We start from the raw sequence: 16962 nt of genomic DNA on the forward strand, positions 1-16962 counted from the left end.
TTTAAAGAGTAGGATCAGCTTGCCAGTAGTTGCTGAGTTTGCTTCATTTCAATGCTCTGTGTTTCTCTGGCTTTGATCTCTAATCTGCTAATAAACAGACAATGTCAGGACTAAATTAAAAAATTTACAGTCAGAGTGTCAAATTCTGATTGTGCAGCTGCAGTGGCACTGCAAGCAACAGAAGAATGCCAAAATACACTCATATAAATGGCAGCAGAGTTGTGTTCATTTGGTCAAAAAATTGATCTCTCACCTCCACAATTATTTCCAGTAACACTGCTGCCAGTAGCATCAGTGCCCAACAGTTCAACATTTACTTCCCCCACGTTTTTCTCTGTGCATGTTTGCTCAGTTTACAAATCAAACTCAGCATGTGCTCCCTCTGTTTTTGTTTTGTACAACTTAACTGTAGGTACTACAAATTCTGGGTCCTGTGGTCTGCTCATTTACATGGCATGTGTTGTGCTAAGTGAAATCAAAGCAAGGCAGGTTTAGATTTAAGATTTCCCTGAACTGAGGAATCTGCAGCAGCATGAATTTTCTTCCCCTCATGAGTCACAGTACAGCGCTGCTTCATTAAATCTGATGAAAACAAACCCAGGATTTCACCTGTGGTAACTGCACAAAGCCACAGTGCTGTAAGTCTCAGAGCAGTTCAGGGTTATGTTGTAACTGCTGTGGCAATGACTGCAGCAATGATATCTCTAATTTCTCCCTCTCCTCTGGGTAAGACTGCTCCTGCTGCACACTTAATCATCACTGTTCTTCAGAGAAACCCACACCCCATGTCTGCTGTCATAAAATAATCCCAAGGATGTTATTCAGATTCATGTTTCTGTAGAGAAATCTGTCCACTGAGGAGGTCACAATGGTGTGTTAAATCTCTGCTACTGCCTTATGAATGCCAAACCACTCCTTACTCCTGCAACACCACTGGAATCAATGGTAAAACAGGAACTCTGGGGTATGAATTTGGGATTGACACTCATTTCACTGGGACTTTTTTCACTCTGTGCTGTAAAAATGCCAGTGGATCTGTTCTAGTCTAAGAGTTTCACATTCCACATCTTAAGGGAGTTCTGAAAATTTGGAAGTGTGTGAAGAAAAAGGTGCTTCCCATGCCAGTGTGGCATGTGGGTGACAGAGGAGAAGCAGAGCTGAGGCACTGTCCTTCTAAAAGCTATTTCTGAAAGCCAGGAGTAGAGCTGAAATCACAGCCAGGGCAATGTGATGAGTGAGAGGCCTGTGCAGTGAAGTCAGTGGAAAAACTACAGCTGGCTTCAAGAGGAACTGAATGGGCTCTGTGAAGAGGCATCTACAAGAAAAGGACAAGGAGAAAAAGCCTGGGTGTGAAAAATCCTCACTGCCCCTGGAAAATTACAACTGCCATGTCACAGGGTATGCTCTCAAAGCTGCTTTTATGTACATCATCAATACTGGTTTCTGGCATGATTCAGTGATAAAGGACATCCCAAACCTCTGTCTGCTTACATGGAAATGCTACATTCTTTCTGAGGTGACACTCTCAGAAATTTAAATTCCTTGCGAGGTAACAAGAAGATGTCCAGATTAACAGATATTAGACAAGACAGGTATTAGGCAAGAGGAAATCTGAATTTCTGTTGCCAAGAAACAGACTGTATCAACTATTATTCAAAACCAGGCAAGGTTTTTGCTGTCTGACAAGACATCATTTCTATAGCAACAAGAAACCCTTTCCCATTCTCCCAGTGCATCCCAAGATGTTTTCCTTACCCATTCTCCCTCCTGGCACAATGAGCAGCCCCAGATCCCAGCAGCTGGTGTCAACAAGAGCAGCTCCCCAGACCTCAGCTGGCCTCCCAAATCTGTGCTTGTCTACACAACTGATTATTGGTCCTCAGATATTTCCTTTTGGCCTCATAATCCAGAGCAGTCCAGTCTAATTTTCATGAATCATGACAAGGGAAGTGGTGATGCCAAGGCTCAGACAAAGCTTATTAGTGGGGCAGCTTTCTCATTTTCCCTCCCATGAAGGAGAGTCAAAACTGAATCCAAGCTGTGAACATCCCATTGAATACTCCCTTGATCCAGATGCAATTTAGTTAAATGAACAAATAATCTTCACAGTGCCCAACAAGACAGAAACAATATCATAATAACCTGCAGGCCTGTGGGTAGTTGTTGTTCTTAATTTTGTAAACAGCAAACAGATTTAGGAACTGATGGATCATTTCAATCTCTCAAAACAAATCTGATGACTAAGTAATTTGCTAATTGCTACTAGACTGTGCCATTTACAGGGATACCTTCATCACTGTTCTCAAAGAACCTTATTCTAATACTATTCTTACTTAGTTCTGTAAAGCAGACATTTTGAGCAGTTCCTCCTATTGATACACTAAACACAGAGAAGCCCCTTGTCTTTGACTATTTCTGTATTTCTTTATTTCCTGAAGTACAACAACTGAGCTGTGCTGCCATTAAGTCTGCCATTCCATTTGAAATGACAAAGGTGAAGTAAACTCCCAGAGAGAGGATAAACTCTTACCCAGCCCAGGCAGGTGCTGCTTACCTCCAAATCCAGGTCTCAGAGCAAAGTCATGGTCCTCTATGTGAAGGAGCTGCTCAGTTTTGAGTGGTCGGACCTTCGTGCTGTCAAGTTTCCTCATTTTAATTTCTCGTTTGCTATGTTGAAAGAAAAATAAAAACAAAGTGAGAAACTTAATTTATTTCTGCTGCCCTGACATTGACAGTGCTAGTCAAATGAAATAGGGACCTGGGAATACTGGGCAGCTGAATCTGGAATGTTAAGGGTAAGAACTGTGCTAATAAAGCTGGAGAAAGATATATTGGGAAGGGTTGGGAAATGAGGTAGGAGGGTGCCCAGGTCCATGAAGAACACCAATTGTTTATAAGAAGTCACAGGAAGAACACTAGATCCTCTGCTGTTCTCCTCAGAGATTGCAGCTACCATTATACAAGAGAATAGAGCTGTTTAAAGTTATTATTCACATAAACACTTGCAAATCATACTTGGAACTAACACCACATATCCATGATTTAACCACTTCATACATTATCCATATTACAGAGACAATAATTCCTTTTTTTATAAATGTGGTTTTTTCCTAGGAGCTCAAATGAGTCAATAATTTTTTTAGAAGGACTGAGAAAGGGTGATCCTGGATCTAGGGACTTGCAGGGGGACTGGCTTTAAGTGGAAAGAGAGTAGGTTTAGATGGGATATCAGGAAGAAATTCTTTCCTGCGAGGGTGGTGAGGCACAGGCTGCCCAGAGAAGCTGTGGATGCCCATCCCTGTAAGTGTTCAAGGCCAGGCTGGATGGGTTTTGAGAAACCTGGTCTAGTGGAAGGTGTCCCTGCCCATGGCAGGGGGGTTGGAATGAGATGATCTCATGATTTTATATTCTACTGTACACATCAGGAACACCTTTCTCACAGAAGTGTTCTCATGGGAATGTAGTGCTTTGGCAGGTTTTGAGATTCCTTTCACTCAGGCTATTTTAGAATAGGTCAGATATTTATTTGCAGGAATGACTTGAATGCAGCTGCTTTGCCACAGGCAAGGGACTCTCCCTAGACACAATTTCTTTCATGGCTTCTGTGATTCTCTGGGACTTTGCTGCAAGCAACTGCAATTATTACTTCTGACTGAAGGATAGAAATGTGTTCTGAGGATTGGCCTTGTAGTCAAACACTGCTTAAGGCAAGGTATGGAACACCTTAGGATAAGGTGTATGCCTCTATTTACTTATTTTTGTCCTCCCTCTCAATTTTTCTTGATAAAGAAGCCCAAGAAATTACTTCTACATTACAGGAATGATGAGGTGGCTGCTGGGCTACTCAGAATTGCTGGGCTTGAACAAATTCATTTACCTCAGTATTCTTGAATGTCTCTGGCAGTGCTGTCTGAATCAAATTACCAGGGCCATCAGAAGGTCCATGAGGCATTTCAAATACAGACTTTGGTTTCTGGAGTATGAAAATCATGTGGATGGTGAAATGCAAGCCCATGCTTCAGAGAATTAAAATCACCACAGATCAAGCCTGCAGCAGGGTACAATGGGCAGCAGAACTGGACAGCTGCAATGTTCTACATGAGGAAATTCTGCTGCCTGGGATCCAGGAGAGGAGAAAATGATGAATTATGTTCAGAATGCCATGGCACAGCTAATACAGTTGGGAAGCATGAGGTCATTTGTCATCGGATGTGCCAAGGAAAATGCCTGTTTGATGCTCCAAGGATTTCACTGGAAGAAGCAGGCTGGAACTGATTCATCTTTTACAACTCCTCACTGGAAGCAAGTCTGTGACTGAGGAAGACTTTCCCTGGACAAGAGAGGCAAAACATAAGCTACCAGGGCAGGAATTTCCTATTTAATAAGCCACTGGGAAGAGATTTTCTGGGATTTTAAACTACAAAGCTATTTGGAAGGAACATGGCCTGCTAACTGCTCAAGGTAATGAGCTTAAGCATGCTGGACAGATTCTTACACTCCTGCAAAGTATTTGGAAGCCTATGGAAGTAGTTATCATGCATTGCAGAGGTTATAAAAAAGGGAAAACAGCCCCCAAGCTGGGAAATCACTTTGCTGATAAAGCAGCAAGAGGGGTTGCAAGAAAGGCCATTCTTGCAGTGGTAGCACAGACAGAAACAGATTTGTCAGAGTTTACCCCAAAATATGATCAGAGAGATCACAAATTAATTAAGTTTCTTGAGGCTGAGATCAAAGAAAGTGGGTGGGCTGTTGCCCAGCAGGACAGGTTGTAGTTCCACCCCTGCTCCTTCGAGAAACAGCCCAGCAGGAGCATGAGAGTACCCACTGGGGAGCAGAAAATCCTTTAGAACATCTGGAGAAAGTAATAATAGGGAGAAGAATGATTGATATTGTACAATCTACACCAAGCAAGTGTGAAACCTGTTGTAAAAATAACCCTGACACAAGCAAAGTTGTGCTAGGGGTAACGAAGACAGGAGCTCTCCCAGGAAATTACTGGCAAATAAATTTTGCTGAGATGCCCCACAAGGAGGGATGGAAATCTACACTGAGACTGGTGAATCCCTTCAGTGAATGGCCTGAAGCTCACCCCAGTCACCAACACAGCAAGGGAAGTAGTGAAAGCTTTGCTCAATCATCTAATTCCAAAGTTTGGGGTTCCTCTGGAAATGTCACCAGATAAAAGACCACATTTTGTTGTGACAGTAGGTAGCAGGATTCTGGAACTTGTGGTAACCACATATTCTCTGAACAGAGAGAGACATTCTCCCAGGATTTTCCTGGGAAGCTGTGAGAAGCTGTGGGAAACTTAGAGAGAAGGGTTCAAACAATTAATATCTCTCTTTCTGTAACTGTTGTTTATAGATATGGTTCTCCAGAATGTGCCATTCACAGTTCACCAACTGTGTGAGAGAAGATTCCTGAAGGCCAATCAGGTCTTAGGTCCACCATTGTTTCTATAAGAACTGTAGATTTCTAATAATAAGGAATCTTTTCATGCCTTGTGAATCAATCCCTTCCATGGACAGCCTGTCCCAGAACTTGACAGCCCTTTTGAGGAAGAAATTTTTGTGAAACCATTAGCAGAGAGATGCACCTAAGGACAGGAAATCTCTCTTTACCTAGCTGCAGTAGTAGCAACAAAGATAACCCTGGCATTGGTGTAGATCTGGGCAATGATAAAAAGTTATTGGTCTCAGTGAGGCACATGCTCAAGAAACTACTGTTTCCACTCATAGCTGTGCCTCCCACAGCTGTATTTCAGACAAGGGCTTATATTATGCAAATTAAATGGCAATCTATAATTACATTCCAAAAGAGGTCATAAAAAGCACTTGAACTGTTTCAGATCACATAGGGAATTCACTCTTGCTGGTACTTCTATATTAAATAATTGGGGGCAGTAACTTTCTGGCTGAATACTATTGCATGGACCTTGGCATTTGCCAGAGATCTCAAAGAGCAATTAGTCACTGCCTACAAAACCAAAGCAGCTAATTCAGAATTAATTAACAATGGACAAAGATGTGTCAGGCTTTTAAAGACAAATTTAGCTGCTCCTACCTAGCCTTGAAAACCATTAGCAAATGAAAGGCTAAAGGTCTGCTCAAGGGCACTAAGATCATGTTTGGTTAAAGCATTTAATCACTTAATGTCATCAGTGTAGCTCCACAAACCAATGGCATGAGTGGTTCGTGTCCCATCTGGTTGTCTTTAACTTACTAGGCTATCAAAATTTTATGCTGGTTCAAGGAGAAATAGGACAAGTTCATGGAAAAGAAATCCACTGAAGATCACTAAATCTAAAGAAATTACACCCAACACAGGATGTACTGGAGGAAATTTGGTGGCTTGGTACAGCTGTGAATATTAGGGAGAAATATCTTATTTACCCAAGGTTGTGCTTGCAAGCCCTTGTTATAAACTCAGTACAGTACAGGGATCCCTGGAAAGATCCTGCTTGGCTGTTCTGTTTCAGAGTTCTGCTAATGACATGGTAAAAGTTCTTGTAGGAAACTAGAGAAAGGGTTTTTTCCCCTACCATCCCTTCATATTCAGAATTAAACTAAGTAAGTTCACGAGAAGAATACTATTAAGGTGCCTTTTGTGAAAAGAATACACTGGATGTCATGGCCATAAGTTTCTTTCCATTGTTGTGTCCCCAGGATATTCTGGCTACTCCTAAATCAAAGGTATCCAAAAGGTAGAAGTTACAGAAATCCTATTCCAAGGGGAGTCCATGGGGTAATCCAGTGTGACCTCTTAAATGTTTAAATACATCAAGCCTTGAAGCCCAGATAAATGAAATAATCAAAATTGCACCATTCTCTCATACACATGAAAATGCATTTCTAATTGTTCAGTAACATCAGCAATATATACTAAGAAAAACCCCAATATTTTGACAATCAAATGTTTTGTTCTTTGCTGTAGGAAATGGACTATGGAATAATCGCTTTCTCATGTACTTTTGGTTAATGCTTCAAAATCTTCTTTACAGGAGAATGCAGACAAACAGCTTTGGGGGGAGAATTGGGTTACTCTATTAAAACAGTGGAACTTGTAGGTTAAGTAACATTTTCACATGGGATTCTTTTTAAAAGGCCACCCATTTAACCAAGGCCATCTGTCAGCTGTGTCCCTAATAACTCTAGCACTGGCTGAAAGATTGTTCCCAGAAAGAAAAAGATGCTGCTGGAAAGTCAGACCCTGATGCAATGTACTGGAGGATAATGCAGCCTTTAGAACAAAAGCAGAGAATGAAACAAAGAGAAATTAAACGCGTTTGGATCCTTTGCAGACAAAAGCTGATTTGCTGCTGTTAAGCTTTGGGATCCTCTGTGGATCAGATTTTCCAGTCTTCTCCCCAGCTCAGAATCACTAGGACCTTGGAAAGGAGGATGTGGGATGCCAAAGCTTGCCTGGTACACAGAAAACTGCCCCACCAGGCAGCAGCAGATGGGTTCCTCCTTGTTCCTCTTCTCCTTTTCTGATAACACACTCATGCCTGTCTCCCAGGACTGTCATGTGGATTCATGTGCACGTGCCAGTAAAGACCTGTGACCATGCAGAGCACACCGTGCTAACTCTGGTGTTGCAAGAGGATTGCCATCAGGATGCCACAAAATTTCCTGTCTCCTACCCCCAGGTCGCCTCCTGCTTTGTGATTTCTTATGCCAACATGGAGCAACTGCTCCCAGCTAAGGCAGAACAGGATAAATGCAAACAACAGCAGCACATGCTCCCCTCTTACCAGAGACAAAAGTGTAGCAGCTGAGCTTAAAACAGACCTCCCTGCCACTGCCACTACCAAGGTATTTTATTCTGTTTCCATTTGATTCTCAACTGCTTCCTGAGACTGGCAAAGCACCAGATGAAATCTTATGTTGATACTGGGGCTAGTTCTGCTTATTTTCCTTTGTTATTACAAATAATTGTGCACCAGCACTCAGAATGTTATAAACAGACTGCTGAACAGCGATTCTTTTCATGAAGAAAATAACTGCCTTGCACCAAACTTGGACCCATAACTTTGAACAGAAACCCAGAAGTCCTGAGTGACACAGCACCTCTGGGCACCTCTGTTGTGTCATCTCTTTACTTGCATTGCTAAACAGGATTTTATCAAGAATTGGAGGGTTCCAAGTGGATGATTGCATAAGAAATGATACAGGATATTAACAGCTCTACACCTGCTGCAAGGCATGAAACTTGAGGGGGAAAAAGCAGCTTAAACATATCAGAGGAGTGCAATTATGTTACTTTTCTTCAAAATGTGATATTGGACAAATAAACTATGAGCTCCCAAGAAAGAGGAATTTTTCTTGGATTATCACTGGCAGCCACTGGTCTGTTCACACAGTATTAGATTAATCTGGAAACAGGTTGAGAGATTTCACATGGCAGATGTGAGCTGCCTTCCTGGGGAAAAGCACTGACACTTTGCCCAGAAATATACAGGTAAAAACCTCTCAATCATTATTCATTTTCAACCAGCTACTCGACTGAAAGGCCAAGAACAAAGTCAATTTTCAATGTCTAAAAGCACTAAATATATTCCAGAAAGGGAACACACTCCATCATCACTACAAATAAAGTGCAATTCACCTCATTTAGTGACATAAAAAAGTCTTGTGTAGCTTTATAGTGTAGCTACTCTGCTGTTTAGGTAATGGAATGCACTTTGTAACACTGGCACAGGACTTTGGAAGGCATTTCTGCTTCTTGTGATGGGAGTTAGAGGGCAAGAATACTTGGAACATCACAGCAAGAATCTGGTAGCCTTGCATCACACCACGTAAAAGAGCTGGGTGTGGGTGGGTACATAACTGCATATTTTTGAGACATTCATAAAATCACAATGTGAAAGGTCTGGTTATGAAAAATTAATTAATACTTCACCATTTCTGCTTTGGGAACATCCTATCAATACCATGCATACTATAAACCCAGAAACTGGAAAAACAGGACAGTGAACCAAAGGGGTGTGCTGAAAGGTGGCTGACAGCATGAAGTTTACCAGCTGAACAGAGACAGATAAAGTTTATTTCTTACCTGTTATGTTTCCTTGAGAATGACATTTGTTGCCGGCGATGAAGACGGTGATGCTGACTGTGAGAGCTGTGTAGCACTGCTGTTGGCCACAGGCAGGTGAGGAACAGAAGTTTCATGACCAGGACCATCTCTTCCAAAAGAGAAATGCCTGATCACCCAATCCACCTTGCTGACTTCTTATTTGTGAGTGTTTTTACCCTTTAGAATCAGCATAGCAGACAAAAGATGCACCTGAAGCAAGGCATCTCTGAAGAGAGAAGACCGGGGCATCCCAGTTCTGATGTCCTCGCCGAGCTCCCCTCGTATTTTGGCAAATCATAAACATTCCCTCAGCTCTACATCCCTGCAGCATCTGCTGTCCAGCCAGGAGCACCTTGTTTTCAGCACTGTGGAAGGTAGGGCAGTTTGCCTGGCCAGGCTGCCTTGCTCTGATCCATTGCTGCCTCTCTTTCAGCAAAGGCGCGGGTTTAAATTCTCCATCACCCGCTCAGTAACCTCCTGGACATAGCCTGTGCAGCAAAGTGATGTCAAACATTTAATCCCCCTTAAATCCCACACAAAACCATACAAAAATCTGCTTTAATGACAAAGGTCTCTAAATTAATCTTGCTTTCTAAAGATGGGTGTATCTGCTCAAAATCATCTTCTGCACAGATCAAGCCCTTTTGTTAACTGGCTACATTGCCCTCTCTTCCCAGCCATTAGCATCAATTCTGGCTCTGTCGACTGCCAGCACTTTGTCAGTACACACACACACTTCCTTCTGAACAGAACAATATCACAGAACAAGCCCAAACTAAAAATGAACTCCTGTTTTGATACTCCCCAATGCCAGAAAACACAATTTCCCCCCCCTCTCTTTTCTTCTTCTTTTACTGAGCTCTGCAGCTATTTAATTCACCCTACATTTACAAGGTATGTGCATGTCTAAGATCCAGTATCCTGGATAATTTTATCTTTACTTCATTTAGCCTGCCCTACCTGCTCAACAGAAGGTTGAATTGCAAAACATGGTATTAACAAAATGTTGCTTAGGCAATAACTTGTACATGGCAGCTAGAAATGACAGTAAGATTTCATAAAACTGGACAATATTGGGGACACAGCTGATACAGTCAAATTTATCCTCTTCAAGCCATCAGCAAGTTCAGTGGTTATTAAAAGCGACAGCATACATTTCTTTTTCTTTATCTAAAAATCAGAGATTTGAAACTGAAAGATCAGGAAATGGAATATCCCACCTCAGTCTAGCAGCTGGAGGAGTAATTTGGGTCTCCTAGCTGGAGGCTTCTTCCTAACTAAGACAAACCCAGGAATAAAAGCAATCCCAGTACTGTGTCTGCAGAAACTGTGAGCACCCACACACTCTGGGACAATAATCCTGCCATGTGGGCAGCTGCTCCTCAGAAGCTCCCAGAGATTTCCAACTAACTTCACCTGGGCCAAGAAATAATTCTCAGGTATGGGTGATTTCCAGGTGGAGGTTACTAATGGACAGCTAATTCCCACTGTTAGCCTAAACTGGGTCTAAGATCAAAGGCTCCCAACCTTAATATCCACATCATTCAGCTGTTTTATAGTTTAATCCTTTCCTGTTCAGCAAATTTAGGGAGGAGAATTTTCAGCCTGGCCCAGGGACAGTCACAGAGTGCTTCTGGTGTTATTCCAGGGTGGAATTTCCAGACATGGTAAACATGAGCTGCAGTTAATAAAACCTGTAACAGGTTCCATTAATTTCCTATCATTTGGGCGGGAAAAGGAAAATAAGACAATAACTCTAATGAGAATTTATTCCAGGTCGAGATAAATACAAGTGCCTGAGCCAGTCTGGTCAAGTTCCCCAGTGTCACCCAGCCTACACATATCTAAGTATTAGCCCACTAATTAAATTACATGTAAGAAAAGATCCAAGAGGCTTTGGATCCTCTTCTTTCCCCACGCAAACACAGGCCCAAGAGTGGCAGCAAATTAAATAAAAAGCAAATGACAGTGCAGGCTGTGTGGTAAATATGTTAGCACATTTCTGCATGTCTGGCTACCTGCACATCCATCAGAGTGAACTCACTTCCAACCACTTTCCTCAGCTATAAAAGAATTCAACATTTATACCCTGTCTTCCCTGCTAATTCTAGTTCCCATTGTTCCCAGACACTGTGGACAAAGCCATATTTTGGATGTTAATATAATCCTTAGCTGAATGCAGTGGCTGTTATCCCCAGTAAGCAGGAGACATTTAGGAATGGGGAGAGAGGGGATGTTCTGGGTGCTGAGGTTTATCCACCAACAGCTCTGCAGGGTACCTGTGGGTACATCATGTCATGCTAATGTAGAAACATGATGATTTTGTGTGCTGACTTCAAGGAACTCAAAGGAGTCCATTAGAAAGAAATAAATCAAAAGGGCTTTGTGGATTTACTTTCCAGCTGGAAAGGGGAGTGCCTAGAAGTGCTGGTGCTCCAGAGATGTGGCTGTGCAGAACGACTGGCATGTCCCTGGCCAGGCTGCACAGGGATGTCCCTCCCCCAGAAGAGGGAGTCTTTAACAGAGACAGGAAATTAGAGCTGTTTTCATCGAGCCATCAGCACCCTGCTGCTTTATTACTCCTGGCTGTAGCAGCAACTTTACACTAAGCTGTGCTGCTGAAAAGACTGCTCCGTGGGGAATTTCCACAGCATGCTGAATGCTCCTTTGACTATCCCTGCTAAAATCAGCTTTAATTCAACAAACTAACTAAATAAATAAATAAAAGGAGAAAGGGCTGCATGCACTGACATATTCACCCACCTTCACCCATCTAATGTCGTAAACATACCTTGGGAGGCCTTGCCTGAGCACCCTGAAAATGCAAGCACTGCCCCTCTGTCCTGTGGCACATTTCCAGGAGCAGTCCAGCCCACACACATGGAGGGGAGCCTCTCCTGCAGAGGGGAACCAAAAGCACTTCACTGATGGGCACAAATATCAGTGAGGGCAAACCCACAGCAACAGGGTTTCTTAATGCTGGACCTGATTTCATTTCCTCTGGGGAAGGGAGCATTACACACAGCAGATTATACCACCACTACAAATTACCATTAAGAAAATAGGTTAATCTCCTAAGCATTTGTCAGTAATAAATTCCAAAAAGATCTCTCTTTGGAGAAGAATAAAAACAAGATAACACATTTTGCTTGTATTGGGCAAGTTGCTGATCAGTTCATGTTTTAGACACAGAGCAGTGTCTCTTTGCTATCAGTAAAATTATTCCTTTAAAATGATCTGTAGCCTATTAAAAGTTTACCATGCTTATTTTGCTGGGACTAAACCTGGCACATGGTAACAGTGCATCAGCTCATTGAACAGTTTGCAAACAAGCCAGCAAGGAAAAGAAGCAAAGGTGAACACACCACCTGGTTTCAGAAAATGAGATGCCTGCTTTTAGTCAGCAAAATAAAACATTCCTTCTGGTAACTGCAATCTGGAGCTACAGACCCCTCTCCACCACAGATCACAGAGCACAGCAGATTGACAACAGCTACTGTAAAAACAAGAACAGAATACCAGGGATGAAGAAATGCTTCAGAGGCTCGAATTTTGCAGAAAATCTGATCTCACCTAAAGGCCATATTAAACATATGGAGATGAAAGACCACAGCACACAAGCACTTTTCCATCTATTAAAAATAAATTAGCTGCAGTGAGAAGAGATGCAGTGTGGAATGGGGAGTGTAGGTTTACATGGCAAGTATTTTTTTCCTCTCCTAATCAGAGAATGAAATACAAGAAAGAAAACATTAATAAGTCTCCTAAGAGGCACTCACTTCTTACAACCAACCAGCAAATCACAGAAAGCAGATTAACCACATCCATGACTCTGAGTGTGAATGCAATACAGCAGCACAGGAATAGGCAGCATTTTGCTTTTCTGTGGTAACAGAGCACTCACCATTTATATCATGGTGACTTACAAAATTAATGTTACAACTAAGGACAGTTTGTCCTGCTTATATTAACACAAATGACAAACCATGTTTCAGGAATTAAGATATCCATTCACATTTCCCAACAGGATGAAGTGGGAGGAAAGCAGAGGCTGGGAATTATGATTCCAGTTTGCAGCTCTCAGAACAGAGCAAGTGCCTTTTCTGCTCATTACAGAACAACCAGCTGTTATTTTTCACTAAGGTAAAGGGCAGCTCATTAAAAAGTAAAGGTCAGCTAAACACTTTCCTGAACACAGCTGTTCTGTGATATGAGGTCTCCTTGGGTGTCCAAGAATCCAGTCACAAACAAGGCAAGGGACCTGTACAAAGTCTGCAGCTTTGAGAGCAGAGCTGGGCTAAAATGCCACAGACTGGAGACCAAATTCCATTCCTGAGCCTAGTCCAGTTTCTTACTGTCTCTGTCCACTGCCTATTCATCCAAAGGATGTTTTAAAACTGTACTGCAGGATCCTCACAAAACCATAATCCACCCAAGGCAGGTATATATTTTCCCATATAAAACAGCCTCTAAATTCCAGGCTTGAACAGGTGACTCTGTTTGGCATAAGGGTCTTTTCTGCTTTTCCTTCAATTTACAAAACTCAGGCTTCTGTTTGCTCTGGAGCTGTGTTGGCTACACACTTTTTTGTATAATCAGACATTTGGTTTGAAAGAGTGACAAGAAAAACAAAGAAAACCCACACATTCCCCCTAACTCTTTGCATTCCCCATTTCCAGAGCCTCTAAATCAGGGATTCTTTCCCTTTCATCATTCTGCCCTGGACAGAACAATCACTGAATTAATTTCATCCCTAAATCCCTTTACTTAGCTTCTACAGCAACAACCTTGAAAGTGGAACAATCAGTTTTGCTGCCTCTGGTTAAGGAACATCTGCATATTGAGGGTGATCTCTGACAAAACAAACAGCCACATCTTCCCCAGATTTACATTTGTCACAGCCTCAGTGGCAGAAATTTTCCCTTTCTGCCACCTCATGCTGAGCACAGGCATGGAACACAGCTACCCTACTCCTGCATGTATGCCCATTTTTTCCCAGGAGCAGTTTCTAGAGTTTGTTTCTTTATTTCTGTAGGATTTAAAAAGAAAAAAAAAATCTTTTAGCCTCTTTACCAAGTCAGAGAGGATGAAGGGACTGACCCTTAAGCCTGAGCAATTCTCAGAAAGCAAGTGTTTGCAGCAGCACACTGTATCCCCAAGAAGAAGGCTACTTTGCCATATGTATGGCCTCAACACTGTGCTTCAATCCCAAAAGCAATATACACTGCATGGGATTATTTTTTATTCCTTTATTTCCTTGGCAGTCTGGTCAACAGCACAGTCTCTCATCAGCGCTTACCAGAAGCTACCTGAAGTTCTTTTGGCTCATTTCACCCCACAGACAAAACCAGAACAATTCAGCAAGGGTGTTTACTCTTTCCTTGATGCCAAGCTGATGTGAATTAAGTGTTTCCTCCAGCATTCTCTGTTTGCTGTCCAGGAATCAACAACACATCTCTGATGGGAACTAATTTATGAAATGTACTGCATCTCTACAAAGCTCCTTTTCTGTCACCAATGAACATAAGGAGAAAAAAAATTGTTGAATAGTGGGAAAAAAAAAATGTGCCTTTCAGCTTTGGCACTGCAAACATTTTTCACCTTACAGTGAAAATAGAGACAGATTTATTGATTAAAATCTGATCTCTACAGGCCACAGAACAGCTTCAAAAGCCATCAGGCACAACTCTCAGGGGCTGTTTTCCAGGCTTTTCTTTCCCATTGATATCTTCCAGAGAAACATATGTTAACATCACAGAGCAGGTGCTCATTTCAAAGTGGAAGCCAATTTTTACTGTGTGAATTGTAGTCCTAAGTAAATATATATTTAAGTTTACATATATTTGAGACTTAAGAGGAGGTAAGTGCATTTGGGTTTTCTAAGGCTTTACAACTTCTGTTTTCCTAGGGGCTGACAAGATAATGTAGTTCTAAATCAATAAACATCTGAACAATTCACATTAAAATCTTGAAGGAGAGAGAAGCTAAGGGATGGTACAGCAGCAGAGAAGGTTGGTTGGAAATCTCCTCATAGAATCACTGACTGGTTTGGGTTGAAAGTGACCTTAAAGACAATCTCATTCCAACCCCCCTGCCATGGGCAGGGACTCCTCCCACTAGAACAAGTTTTCAAAACTCCATCCAACCTGGCCTTGAGCACTTCCAGGGATGGGGTATCAGCCCAGTTTCTCTGAGCAGCCTCTTCTAGTGTGGTCCCCATGCTCACAGGAAGAATTTCTTCCTGAAGCTCTAGCACTTACCCAAACTCTTGTGCTCCTGTTCATCATTTCCCTGTTAAGATAATGCCCTACAAATGTCTGGGCTGGGAGATACAATACAGGCATGCTGGCTATGCCATGTTCCATCCTTAAAAGATATATAAAGTACAGCTGAGATCCTCAACAAAATGGAGCACCTGTGCTGCAAGATCAGCCAGCTGTGATGCCTTCAGAGCAGAAATCCTGATCTGCTAATTACCTTCAGATGCAGGAAGAGTTGAGGATGATTCTGGAATGTGTCAACATGGATTTCTGTAAGACAAAAAAAAATCACCCAGAAAAAAACAAAGTCTTCCAGCTCTGCCCCCTCACCCTTAGGGGCCAACAAAGGACTCAAGACAGACTCATTCCCCTTTTGCCCTCCTTTTATTTTTGTGGGGGAAAAGCCCCAGGGCTGCTCACTGGTTCACAAACCTCTTTGTTGTCCACAGAAATCAAATTCACTACCCGGTGTGCACCACACCAGTGATTACACACTGAGAGACATTGGTGTTCATCTCAGGGCTATACAAACCTGGCTGCTCCCAGGTATTCCACAAATCCAGCACCCAGACTATCAAAACTTTTCAATATTTACGCATATTATCAAACAAAGGAATTAGTGTTTACTGACTACAAGTTACACAGTTCTCTTATTAATTAGCATTCTGTCATCTCTTGGTTCATGATTCCCTCGTTTCCAATGCTAATCAGTCCATATGCTCAGTCTTCCTCTTACTTTGGGTCGGTGGTCCCAGAGTCGGTGGTCATGGTCTGCCCCTGCCGGGATTACCTTTTACCCAGCTGGAGCTCATTGCTGACTTGGCTTTATTGGTTTCCTCCTTATCTTGTGGGTTCTGCCAAGTGTCCGTGTGGCCCGTAAATTTTGCATTATCAGAATAATATCCTCATAAATTATCAGAAAAATATCCGCTATCAGCGGCACATCCTTCTTCCCGAGCTTGGTTAACCTCCCCCTACATCTCAGAGCATTAAAACCTGCTAAGCCCTAAAGCTAAACAAGGCAACTCTACCGACAATTCACTTGTCCTACTAACACCTGCGCATCGCTCGGCGCTTGCTGGCTGCTGTGTTTCACGGATTAAATCTCATTTCTTGTTGAGTAGGCTTGAAAGCATGCAAAGATCGAACAACAACGAGCATCCCTCCGTAAAAAAACTTTGACGTGTTCCACATTTTGCAGCACTTTTCTCTAAAACTGCGGGCGTCTCCACACGGACGCCGCCAGCAGCGCCCTTAGGCAGCCGACATGGCGGCCGCGAGATGGCAGCGCCCGCCGCCCCAGCCCCAGCGCCGCCGGCAGCCGCGGCCCGGGGCGCCCTCCGGAGGGAACGATGCGGGCGGAGGGGAGGTGCTGACCCGCCCGGGGCTCCGGTGGGGACGGTGGAGAGGGGCGAGAAGGGCTGGTGAAGGGGAGAAGGAGAGAAAATGGCCGCCGCTGGTGACACCGCAGGAGGGGCCGCTGGAGGTGAGAGCGGCCCCGCACGCCCCTGAGGGAGGACGGTGTTGGCAAAGGCCAGCGAGCAGCAAGTGTGAGATGATAAAAGCGAAGGGGGAGAAAGAAAAGTGATTGTGAGGCTGGCCAAACATCCAAAATGACCCAAGAGGT

General features: G+C 42.9%; 1 protein-coding gene across 1 annotated transcript in view; it reads right to left on the bottom strand.

Moving 5' to 3' along the window:
• GABRR3 (gamma-aminobutyric acid type A receptor subunit rho3) overlaps window positions 1-15361 on the bottom strand; it is a 31162-nt gene extending 15801 nt beyond the window's left edge. Inside the window, exons 1-4 of the mRNA XM_058799922.1 lie at window positions 15336-15361; window positions 11867-11972; window positions 9055-9184; window positions 2555-2667 (exon numbers count right to left, since the gene is read on the bottom strand). Of these exons, the coding sequence (XP_058655905.1) occupies window positions 2555-2667; window positions 9055-9184; window positions 11867-11972; window positions 15336-15359 (373 nt within the window). The 5' untranslated portion in view covers window positions 15360-15361. The remainder of the gene's footprint in view (window positions 1-2554; window positions 2668-9054; window positions 9185-11866; window positions 11973-15335) is intronic.
• Window positions 15362-16962: the final 1601 nt, after the last annotated feature.

Source organism: Ammospiza caudacuta, chromosome 2 (genome assembly GCF_027887145.1).
Source record: "Ammospiza caudacuta isolate bAmmCau1 chromosome 2, bAmmCau1.pri, whole genome shotgun sequence".
NCBI classification, from domain to species: Eukaryota; Metazoa; Chordata; class Aves; order Passeriformes; family Passerellidae; genus Ammospiza; species Ammospiza caudacuta.